We start from the raw sequence: 12,914 nt of genomic DNA, 5'->3' as shown, positions 1-12,914 counted from the left end.
TTATGGTTGGTAGAGTCCTGTAAAAGTTCTCAACAGTCACGGAGATAGGTGGGATCAACCTAAGATTCCTCTTCTCCACCAGCTGCTCCTGGAGTAATGAGAGGCCCCCTTGTTCGCAATCCACCCAAAGAATGCCCAGCTATGGAACAAGTCCACCTATTTACACTTTCGACCCATCTATATGGGCCTAACATTGCCTATTACATCTGGCTGGAGTAGAAGTTATTGACATTCCATTCGAGCCTATGCCAACCGCTGCAAACATAGCACATACCCGATTCTTCCAGAAGATGGCATCTCAAACTGAAAATCCATTTTTCTTCTAGCCAACTGTTTACAGAAGTGATCATGGTATTTTTTTTTTTTTTCGCGTTTTGAGCATCTGCTTATCTCACTTACTGCATCCAAACATAATAGATTCTTACGTGGGCGGTGTCACGAGAGCTAGGTGTCATGGAAGACAGACGAGAGACAGAGTTCACAAGGATGCCTTGTAAAAATAATTTCTACCCTGTACAGAAAAGTTAAGCGCCAACTGGCGGATACAGAACGCAAGAATCCAGGAAAATTAGTCACTTCTACTATGTGTTATGTTAAAAATAATTAATGAAAATTAAAAAAGAAATCTAAAAAATTTAAAATTTAAGATATAAATCAGAATGATTGGACGTTCTTAAAGAAAGGAAGGTTTCCTCTGAGCTCTCTAAACTTTACCTTTCCAGGTTTTGATTTGAATTATAGTACTTATATTCTTGTACATAGAGAACAGTATAGATGACAGTATTATAGTACTTATATTAGTATACATAGAGGACAGTATTATACTAGTTCTACTCTTGTACATAGGGGACAGTGTTATAGTAATTATATTCTTGTACATAGGGAGCAGTATTATAGTAGTTATATTCTTGTACATAGGGGCAGTATTATACTAGTTCTACTCTTGTACATAGGGGGCAGTATTATAGTAATTATATTCTTGTACATAGGGAGCAGTATTATAGTAGTTATATTCTTGTACATAGGGGCAGTATTATACTAGTTCTACTCTTGTACATAGGGGACAGTGTTATAGTAGTTATATTCTTGTATATAGGGGCAGTATTATAGTAATTATATTCTTGTACATAGGGAGCAGTATTATAGTAGTTATATTCTTGTACATAGGGAGCAGTATTATAGTAGTTATATTCTTGTACATAGGGGGCAGTATTATAGTAGTTATATTATTGTACATAGGGGGCAGTATTATAGTAGTTATATTCTTGTACATAGGGGGCAGTAATATAGTAGTTATATTCTTGTACACAGGGGGCAGTATTATAACAGCTATATTCTTGTGCATAGGGGGCAGTATTATAGTAGTTATATTCTTGTACATAGGGGGCAGTATTATAGTAGTTATATTCCTGTACATAGGGGCAGTATTATAATAGTTATATTCTTGTACATAGGGGGCAGTATTATAGTAGTTATATTCTTGTACATAGGGAGCAGTATTATAGTAGTTATATTCTTGTACATAGGAGCAGTATTATAGTAGTTATATTCTTGTACATAGGGGACAGTATTATAGTAGTTATATTCTTGTACATAGGGGGCAGTAATATAGTAGTTATATTCTTGTACACAGGGGGCAGTATTATAACAGCTATATTCTTGTGCATAGGGGGCAGTATTATAGTAGTTATATTCTTGTACATAGGGGGCAGTACTATAGTAGTTATATTCTTGTACATAGGGGCAGTATTAAAGTAGTTATATTCTTGTACATAGGGACAGCATTATAGTAGTTATATTCTTGTACATAGGGGGCAGTATTATAGCAGTTGTATTCTTGTACATAGGGGGCAGTATTATAGTAGTTATATTCTTGTACATAGGGGCAGTATTAAAGTAGTTATATTCTTGTACATAGGGACAGCATTATAGTAGTTATATTCTTGTACATAGGGGGCAGTATTATAGTAGTTGTATTCTTGTACATAGGGGGCAGTATTATAGTAGTTATATTCTTGTACATAGGGGCAGTATTATAGTAGTTATATTCTTGTATATAGGGGCAGTATTATAGTAGTTATATTATTGTACATAGAGGGCAGTATTATAGTAGTTATATTCTTGTACATAGGGGGCAGTATTATAGTAGTTATATTCTTGTACATAGGGGGCAGTGTTATAGTAGTTATATTCTTGTACATAAGAGCAGTATTATTGTAGTTATATTCTTGTACATAGGAGCAGTATTATAGTAGTTATATTCTTGTACATAGGGAGCAGTATTATAGTAGCTATATTCTTGTACATAGGGGACTTATTATATTAGTTATATTCTTGTACCTAGGGAGCAGTATTATAGTAGTTATATTCTTGTATATAAGGGCAGTATTATAGTAGTTAAATTCTTGTACATAGGAGCAGTATTATAGCAGATATATTCTTGTACATAGGGAGCAGTATTATAGTAGTTATATTCTTGTACATAGGAGCATTTTAATAGTAGTTATATTCTTGTACATAGGGGGCAGTATTATAGTAGTTATATTCTTGTACATAGGAGCAGTATTATAGTTAGTTATATTCTTGTACATAGGGAGCAGTATAATAGTAGTTATATTCTTGTACATAGGGGGCAGTATTATAGTAGATATATTCTTGTACATAGGGGAAGTATTATAGTAGTTATATTCTTGTACATAGAGAGCAGTATTATAGTAGTTATATTCTTGTACATAGGAGCAGTATTATAGTAGTTATATTCTTATACATCGGTGGCAGTATTATAATATTTATATTCTTGTACATAAGGGCAGTATTATTGTAGTTATATTCTTGTACATAGGAGCAGTATTACAGTAGTCATGTTCTTGTACATAGGGTGCAGTATTATAGTAGTTATATTCTTGTACATTGGGGGCAGTATTATAGTAGTTATATTCTTGTACATAGGGGCAGCATTATAGTAGTTATATTCTTGTACATAGGGGCAGTATTATAGTAGTTATATTCTTGTACATAGGGGGCAGTATTATAGTAGCTATATTCTTATACATAGGTGGCAGCATTATAGTATTTATATTCTTGTACATAGGGGCAGTATTATAGTAGTTATATTCTTGTACATAGGAGCAGTATTACAGTAGTCATGTTCTTGTACATAGGGGGCAGTATTATAGTAGTTATATTCTTGTACATAGGAGCAGTATTATAGTAGTCATGTTCTTGTACATAGGGGGCAGTATTATAGTAGTTATATTCTTGTAACAAAGAGCAGTATTATAGTAGTTATATTCCTGTACATAGGCGGCAGTATTTTAGTAGTTATATTCCTGCACATAGGGGCCATATTATAGTAGTTATATTTTTGTACATAGAGGGCAGTATTATAGTAGTTATATTCTTGTATATAGGGGCAGTATTATAGTAGTTATATTCTTGTATATAGGAGCAGTATTATAGTAGTTATATTCTTGTACATAGGGGGCAGTATTATAGTAGTTATATTCTTGTACATAGTGGACAGTATTATAGTAGTTATATTCTTGTACATAGGGGGCAGTATTATAGTAGTTATATTCTTGTACATAGGAGCAGTATTATAGTAGTTATATTCTTGTACATAGGGGCAGTATTATAGTAGTTATATTTTTGTACATAGGAGCAGTATTATAGCAGTTATATTCTTGTACATAGGGGGTAGTATTATAGTAGTTATATTCTTGTACATAGGGGGCAGTATTATAGTAGTTATATTCTTGTACATAGAGGCAGTATTATAGTAGTTATATTCTTGTACATAGGAGCAGTATTATAGCAGCTATATTCTTGTGCATAGGGGCAGTATTATAGTAATTATATTCTTGTACATAGGAGCAGTATTATAGTAGTTATATTCTTGTACATAGGGGGCAGTATTATAGCAGCTATATTCTTGTGCATAGGGGGCAGTATTATAGTAGTTATATTCTTTTTCAAAACTTACTTCTCTTCCATGTGAGTTAGAGATGATTTCTATGTAGTTTTGATCAGATCTGTTTTTCCAGTACTGGGCTTCGCTGTGCAAATATATTTGCAATTTCATATATTGCACCTAATCCTGTGTCTGGTTTTACAGTCCTAAAACATTTTCTTTCTTCTTCTTTCCTCTTTTTCTCCCTTTTTGTCTTTTTCCCTAGTTAGCTGCCCAAGTCCTAGAAGATAAAGGCGTGGGATTTGGGTTGGTGGACTCTGAACACGATGCAGCGGTAGCCAAAAAGTTAGGTGAGTGTCAAAAGAAGCTCATTTTATTTTTAGTATTAACAAAGTTAGATTAGAAGTTTTGACAGTTAGGACATAACCTGCCCTCTAGTGGGCAAAAGGACTTTAAATACTGAACCTGAAAAGATTCTCTTTACAGGGGTTTTCTATTTTTATGATGACATATAAAGATGTAATTAATTGCTGGACATTAGTTTGATCCTTCATCAATTCCAGGGGACAAAGTTGCCCCATCCCAGCGAGTCGATGGGGACCTCAGAGGTTGGACACTCACTGATTTATACTATAGAAATGTGATAAAGTTACTGAAATATCCCTTTAAGACGGTTTAAATGCCAGAAAAAGGAAATCTATGCCGGCAATGAAAAAAGTGTCAAATTGTGGCAAAATCTGTATAATTTCTCAAGTTCGAATTTTTAGAATTCAGCATATACTCAGAGGCCACTGCCAGTCTGTAAAAAGAGGACCCATGTTGGAGATAATTTTGAAGCTGTCTAAAAGTAAAACTGTTTTTGTTGTCCTTAGAAGCCAATCACAGCACAGCTTTTATTTGCATAGTTCCCAACTGTTCCAGATCTAGCGGAAGAGTCCCAAATTTCGGCATCTGTTAAGCTGTTCAGTTGACCACAGTGGTGGAGCAGGGAACCATGAGATCCCTACTCCACTGTACTGTATAGGTAAAGACTGAAGTTCATATGAAGTTCATACTGTGTGTGGAGGACTGTACTGTGGGGGCATTATATTGTGTGTGGAGGAATGTACTGTGGGGACATCATACTGTGTGTGGAGGAATGTACTGTGGGGGCATTATATTGTGTGTGGAGGAATGTACTGTGGGGACATCATACTGTGTGTGGAGGAATGTGCTGTGGGGACATCATACTGTGTGTGGAGGGAATGTACTGTGGGGACATTATACTGTGTGTGGAGGGAATGTACTGTGGGGACATTATATTGTGTGTGGAGGAATGTACTGTGGGGGCATTATATTGTGTGTGGAGGAATGTACTGTGGGGGCATCATACTGTGTGTGGAGGAATGTGCTGTGGGGACATCATACTGTGTGTGGAGGGAATGTACTGTGGGGACATCACACTGTGTGTGGAGGGAATGTACTGTGGGGACATCATACTGTGTGTGGAGGGAATGTACTGTGGGGACATCACACTGTGTGTGGAAGGAATGTACTGTGGGGACATCATACGGTGTGTGGAGGGAATGTACTGTGGGGACATCATACTGTGTGTGGAGGGAATGTACTGTGGGGACATCATACTGTGTGTGGGGAGGGAATGTACTGTGGGGACATCATACTGTGTGTGGAGGGAATGTACTGTGGGGACATCATACTGTGTGTGGAGGGAATGTACTGTGGGGACATCATACTGTGTGTGGGGAGGGAATGTACTGTGGGGACATTATACTGTGTGTGGAGGGAAAGTACTGTGGGGGCATTATACTGTGTGTGGGGGAATGTGCTGTGGGGACATCATACTGTGTGTGGAGGGAATGTACTGTGGGGACATCATACTGTGTGTGGAGGGAATGTACTGTGGGGACATCATACTGTGTGTGGAGGGAATGTACTGTGGGGACATCATACTGTGTGTGGAGGAATGTACTGTGGGGACATTATACTGTGTGTGGAGGGAATGTACTGTGAGGACATCATACTGTGTGTGGAGGGAATGTACTGTGAGGACATCATACTGTGTGTGGAGGGAATGTACTGTGGGGACATCATACTGTGTGTGGAGGGAATGTACTGTGGGGACATCATACTGTGTGTGGAGGGAATGTACTGTGGGGACATCATACTGTGTGTGGAGGAATGTACTGTGGGCACATCATACTGTGTGTGGAGGGAATGTACTGTGGGGACATTATACTGTGTGTGGAGGGAATGTACTGTGGGGACATCATACTGTGTGTGGAGGGAATGTACTGTGGGGACATCATACTGTGTGTGGAGGAATGTACTGTGGGGGCATCATACTGTGTGTGGAGGGAATGTACTGTGGGGGCATCATACTGTGTGTGGAGGGAATGTACTGTGGGGACATCATACTGTGTGTGGAGGGAATGTACTGTGAGGACATCATACTGTGTGTGGAGGGAATGTACTGTGGGGACATCATACTGTGTGTGTGGGGGAATGTACTGTGGGGACATTATACTGTGTGTGGGGGAATGTACTGTGGGGACATCATACTGTGTGTGGAGGGAATGTACTGTGGGGACATCATACTGTGTGTGGAGGGAATGTACTGTGGGGACATCATACTGTGTGGGGAGGGAATGTACTGTGGGGACATCATACTGTGTGTGGAGGGAATGTACTGTGGGGACATCATACTGTGTGTGGAGGGAATGTACTGTGGGGACATCATACTGTGTGTGGAGGGAATGTACTGTGGGGACATCATACTGTGTGGGGAGGGAATGTACTGTGGAGACATCATACTGTGTGGGGAGGGAATGTACTGTGAGGACATCATACTGTGTGTGGAGGGAATGTACTGTGGGGACATCATACTGTGTGTGTGGGGGAATGTACTGTGGGGGCATCATACTGTGTGTGGAGGGAATGTACTGTGGGGACATCATACTGTGTGTGGAGGGAATGTACTGTGGGGACATCATACTGTGTGTGGAGGGAATGTACTGTGGGGACATCATACTGTGTGTGGAGGGAATGTACTGTGGGGACATCATACTGTGTGTGGGGGAATGTACTGTGGGGACATCATACTGTGTGTGGGGAGGGAATTTACCGTGGGGACATCATACTGTGTGTGGAGGGAATGTACTGTGGGGACATCATACTGTGTGTGGAGGGAATGTACTGTGGGGACATCATACTGTGTGTGGAGGGAATGTACTGTGGGGACATCATACTGTGTGTGGAGGGAATGTACTGTGGAGACATCATACTGTGTGTGGAGGGAATGTACTGTGGGGACATTATACTGTGTGTGGAGGGAATGTACTGTGGGGACATCATACTGTGTGTGGAGGGAATGTACTGTGGGGACATCATACTGTGTGTGGAGGGAATGTACTGTGAGGACATCATACTCTGTGTGGAGAGAATGTACTGTGGGGACATTATACTGTGTGTGGAGGGAATGTACTGTGGGGACATCATACTGTGTGTGGAGGCAATGTACTGTGGGGACATCATACTGTGTGTGGAGGGAATGTACTGTGGGGACATTATACTGTGTGTGGGGGAATGTACTGTGGGGACATCATACTGTGTGTGGAGGGAATGTACTGTGAGGACATTATACTGTGTGTGGGGGAATGTACTGTGGGGACATCATACTGTGTGTGGAGGGAATGTGCTGTGAGGACATTATACTGTGTGTGGAGGGAATGTACTGTGGGGACATCATACTGTGTGTGGAGGGAATGTACTGTGGGGACATCATACTGTGTGTGGAGGGAATGTACTGTGAGGACATTATACTGTGTGTGGAGGGAATGTACTGTGAGGACATTATACTGTGTGTGGAGGGAATGTACTGTGAGGACATTATACTGTGTGTGGAGGGAATGTACTGTGAGGACATCATACTGTGTGTGGAGGGAATGTACTGTGGAGACATCATACTGTGTGTGGAGGAATGTACTGTGGAGACATCATACTGTGTGTGGAGGGAATGTACTGTGGGGACATCATACTGTGTGTGGGGGAATGTACTGTGAGGACATCATACTGTGTGTGGAGGGAATGTACTGTGGGGGCATCATACTGTGTGTGGAGGAATGTACTGTGGGGGCATCATACTGTGTGTGGAGGAATGTACTGTGGGGGCATCATACTGTGTGTGGAGGGAATGTACTGTGGGGACATCATACTGTGTGTGGAGGGAATGTACTGTGGGGACATCATACTGTGTGGGGAGGGAATGTACTGTGGGGACATCATACTGTGTGTGGAGGGAATGTACTGTGGGGACATCATACTGTGTGTGGAGGGAATGTACTGTGGGGACATCATACTGTGTGTGGAGGGAATGTACTGTGGGGACATCATACTGTGTGGGGAGGGAATGTATTGTGGAGACATCATACTGTGTGGGGAGGGAATGTACTGTGAGGACATCATACTGTGTGTGGAGGGAATGTACTGTGGGGACATCATACTGTGTGTGTGGGGGAATGTACTGTGGGGGCATCATACTGTGTGTGGAGGGAATGTACTGTGGGGACATCATACTGTGTGTGGAGGGAATGTACTGTGGGGACATCATACTGTGTGTGGAGGGAATGTACTGTAGGGACATCATACTGTGTGTGGAGGGAATGTACTGTGGGGACATCATACTGTGTGTGGGGGAATGTACTGTGGGGACATCATACTGTGTGTGGGGAGGGAATGTACTGTGGGGACATCATACTGTGTGTGGAGGGAATGTACTGTGGGGACATCATACTGTGTGTGGAGGGAATGTACTGTGGGGACATCATACTGTGTGTGGAGGGAATGTACTGTGGGGACATCATACTATGTGTGGAGGGAATGTACTGTGGGGACATCATACTGTGTGTGGAGGGAATGTACTGTGGGGACATTATACTGTGTGTGGAGGGAATGTACTGTGGGGACATCATACTGTGTGTGGAGGGAATGTACTGTGGGGACATCATACTGTGTGTGGAGGGAATGTACTGTGGGGACATCATACTGTGTGTGGAGAGAATGTACTGTGGGGACATTATACTGTGTGTGGAGGGAATGTACTGTGGGGCATCATACTGTGTGTGGAGGGAATGTACTGTGGGGACATCATACTGTGTGTGGAGGGAATGTACTGTGGGGACATTATACTGTGTGTGGGGGAATGTACTGTGGGGACATCATACTGTGTGTGGAGGGAATGTACTGTGAGGACATTATACTGTGTGTGGGGGAATGTACTGTGGGGACATCATACTGTGTGTGGGAGAATGTACTGTGGGGACATCATACTGTGTGTGGAGGGAATGTACTGTGGGGACATCATACTGTGTGTGGAGGGAATGTACTGTGAGGACATTATACTGTGTGTGGAGGGAATGTACTGTGAGGACATTATACTGTGTGTGGAGGGAATGTACTGTGAGGACATTATACTGTGTGTGGAGGGAATGTACTGTGAGGACATCATACTGTGTGTGGAGGGAATGTACTGTGAGGACATTATACTGTGTGTGGAGGAATGTACTGTGAGGACATTATACTGTGTGTGGAGGAATGTACTGTGGAGACATCATACTGTGTGTGGAGGGAATGTACTGTGGGGACATCATACTGTGTGTGGGGGAATGTACTGTGAGGACATCATACTGTGTGTGGAGGGAATGTACTGTGGGGGCATCATACTGTGTGTGGAGGAATGTACTGTGGGGGCATCATACTGTGTGTGGAGGAATGTACTGTGGGGGCATCATACTGTGTGTGGAGGAATGTACTGTGGGGACATTATACTGTGTGTGGAGGAATGTACTGTGGAGACATCATACTGTGTGTGGAGGGAATGTACTGTGGGGACATCATACTGTGTGTGGGGGAATGTACTGTGAGGACATCATACTGTGTGTGGAGGGAATGTACTGTGGGGACATTATACTGTGTGTGGAGGGAATGTACTGTGGGGACATCATACTGTGTGTAGAGGGAATGTACTGTGGGGGCATCATACTGTGTGTGGAGGGAATGTACTGTGGGGGCATCATACTGTGTGTGGAGGAATGTACTGTGGGGACATTATACAGTGTGTGGAGAGGGAATGTACTGTGGGGACATCATACTGTGTGTGGAGGGAATGTACTGTGAGGACATTATACTGTGTGTGGCGGGAATGTACTGTGGGGATATTATACTGTGTGTGGAGGGAATGTACTGTGGAGACATTATACTGTGTGTGGAGGGAATGTACTGTGAGGACATTATACTGTGTGTGGGGGGAATGTACTGTGGAGACATTATACTGTGTGTGGAGGGAATGTACTGTGGGGACATCATACTGTGTGTGGAGTGGGAATGTACTGTGGGAACATCATACTGTGTGTGGGGAGGGAATGTACTGTGGAGACATCATACTGTGTGTGGAGGGAATGTACTGTGGGGACATCATACTGTGTGTGGAGTGGGAATGTACTGTGGGAACATCATACTGTGTGTGGGGAGGGAATGTACTGTGGAGACATCATACTGTGTGTGGAGGGAATGTACTGTGGGGGCATCATACTGTGTGTGGAAGGAATGTACTGTGGGGACATCATACTGTGTGTGGAGGAATGTACTGTGGAGACATCATACTGTGTGTGGAGGGAATGTACTGTGGGGACATCATACTGTGTGTGGAGGGAATGTACTGTGGAGACATCATACTGTGTGTGGAGGGAATGTACTGTGGGGGCATCATACTGTGTGTGGAGGGAATGTACTGTGGGGGCATCATACTGTGTGTGGAGGGAATGTACTGTGAGGACATCATACTGTGTGTGGAGGGAATGTACTGTGGGGACATCATACTGTGTGTGGGGGAATGTACTGTGAGGACATCATACTGTGTGTGGAGGGAATGTACTGTGGGGGCATCATACTGTGTGTGTGATGGAATGTACTGTGGGGGCATTATACTCTTTGTGGAGGGAATGTACTGTGGGGACATCATACTGTGTGTAGAGGGAATGTACTGTGGGGGCATCATACTGTGTGTGGAGGGAATGTACTGTGGGGGCATCATACTGTGTGTGGAGGAATGTACTGTGGGGACATTATACAGTGTGTGGAGAGGGAATGTACTGTGGGGACATCATACTGTGTGTGGGGATGGAATGTACTGTGGGGACATCATACTGTGTGTGGAGGGAATGTACTGTGGGTACATCATACTGTGTGTGGAGGGAATGTACTGTGGGGACATCATACTGTGTGTGGAGGGAATGTACTGTGGGGACATCATACTGTGTGTGGAGGGAATGTACTGTGGGGACATCATACTGTGTGTGGAGGGAATGTACTGTGGAGACATCATACTGTGTGTGGAGGGAATGTACTGTGGGGACATTATACTGTGTGTGGAGGGAATGTACTGTGGGGACATCATACTGTGTGTGGAGGGAATGTACTGTGGGGACATCATACTGTGTGTGGAGGGAATGTACTGTGGGGACATCATACTGTGTGTGGAGAGAATGTACTGTGGGGACATTATACTGTGTGTGGAGGGAATGTACTGTGGGGACATCATACTGTGTGTGGAGGGAATGTACTGTGGGGACATCATACTGTGTGTGGAGGGAATGTACTGTGGGGACATTATACTGTGTGTGGGGGAATGTACTGTGGGGACATCATACTGTATGTGGAGGGAATGTACTGTGAGGACATTATACTGTGTGTGGGGGAATGTACTGTGGGGACATCATACTGTGTGTGGAGGGAATGTGCTGTGAGGACATTATACTGTGTGTGGAGGGAATGTACTGTGGGGACATCATACTGTGTGTGGAGGGAATGTACTGTGGGGACATCATACTGTGTGTGGAGGGAATGTACTGTGAGGACATTATACTGTGTGTGGCGGGAATGTACTGTGGGGACATTATACTGTGTGTGGAGGGAATGTACTGTGGAGACATTATACTGTGTGTGGAGGGAATGTACTGTGAGGACATTATACTGTGTGTGGGGGGAATGTACTGTGGAGACATTATACTGTGTGTGGAGGGAATGTACTGTGGGGACATCATACTGTGTGTGGAGAGGGAATGTACTGTGGGGACATCATACTGTGTGTGGGGAGGGAATGTACTGTGGAGACATCATACTGTGTGTGGAGGGAATGTACTGTGGGGGCATCATACTGTGTGTGGAAGGAATGTACTGTGGAGACATCATACTGTGTGTGGAGGGAATGTACTGTGGAGACATCATACTGTGTGTGGAGGGAATGTACTGTGGAGACATCATACTGTGTGTGGAGGGAATGTACTGTGGAGACATCATACTGTGTGTGGAGGGAATGTACTGTGGGGGCATCATACTGTGTGTGTGGAGGGAATGTACTGTGGGGACATCATACTGTGTGTGGAGGAATGTACTGTGGAGACATCATACTGTGTGTGGAGGGAATGTACTGTGGAGACATCATACTGTGTGTGGAGGGAATGTACTGTGGAGACATCATACTGTGTGTGGAGGGAATGTACTGTGGAGACATCATACTGTGTGTGGAGGGAATGTACTGTGGGGGCATCATACTGTGTGTGGAGGGAATGTACTGTGAGGACATTATACTGTGTGTGGAGGAATGTACTGTGGAGACATCATACTGTGTGTGGAGGGAATGTACTGTGGGGACATCATACTGTGTGTGGGGGAATGTACTGTGGGGACATCATACTGTGTGTGGAGGGAATGTACTGTGGAGACATCATACTGTGTGTGGAGGGAATGTACTGTGGGGGCATCATACTGTGTGTGGAGGGAATGTACTGTGAGGACATTATACTGTGTGTGGAGGAATGTACTGTGGAGACATCATACTGTGTGTGGAGGGAATGTACTGTGGGGACATCATACTGTGTGTGGGGGAATGTACTGTGAGGACATCATACTGTGTGTGGAGGGAATGTACTGTGGGGGCATCATACTGTGT

General features: G+C 43.3%; 1 protein-coding gene and 1 long non-coding RNA gene across 2 annotated transcripts in view; one reads left to right on the top strand and one right to left on the bottom strand.

The window, feature by feature from the left end:
• CASQ1 (calsequestrin 1) overlaps positions 1 to 12,914 on the top strand; it is a 112,348-nt gene that overhangs the window by 7,799 nt on the left and 91,635 nt on the right. Inside the window, exon 2 of the mRNA XM_073639401.1 lies at positions 4,176 to 4,260. Within this exon, the coding sequence (XP_073495502.1) occupies positions 4,176 to 4,260 (85 nt within the window). The remainder of the gene's footprint in view (positions 1 to 4,175; positions 4,261 to 12,914) is intronic.
• The window catches only part of LOC141154018 (uncharacterized), a 223,861-nt gene that overhangs the window by 168,345 nt on the left and 42,602 nt on the right, over positions 1 to 12,914 (bottom strand). The gene's annotated exons all lie outside the window — the stretch shown is intronic.

This window comes from Phyllobates terribilis, unplaced genomic scaffold (genome assembly GCF_046119375.1).
Source record: "Phyllobates terribilis strain yellow unplaced genomic scaffold, ASM4611937v1 Scaffold_7__3_contigs__length_470593459, whole genome shotgun sequence".
Lineage (NCBI taxonomy): Eukaryota > Metazoa > Chordata > Amphibia > Anura > Dendrobatidae > Phyllobates > Phyllobates terribilis.
This window is presented reverse-complemented; position numbering and strand designations above follow the sequence as displayed.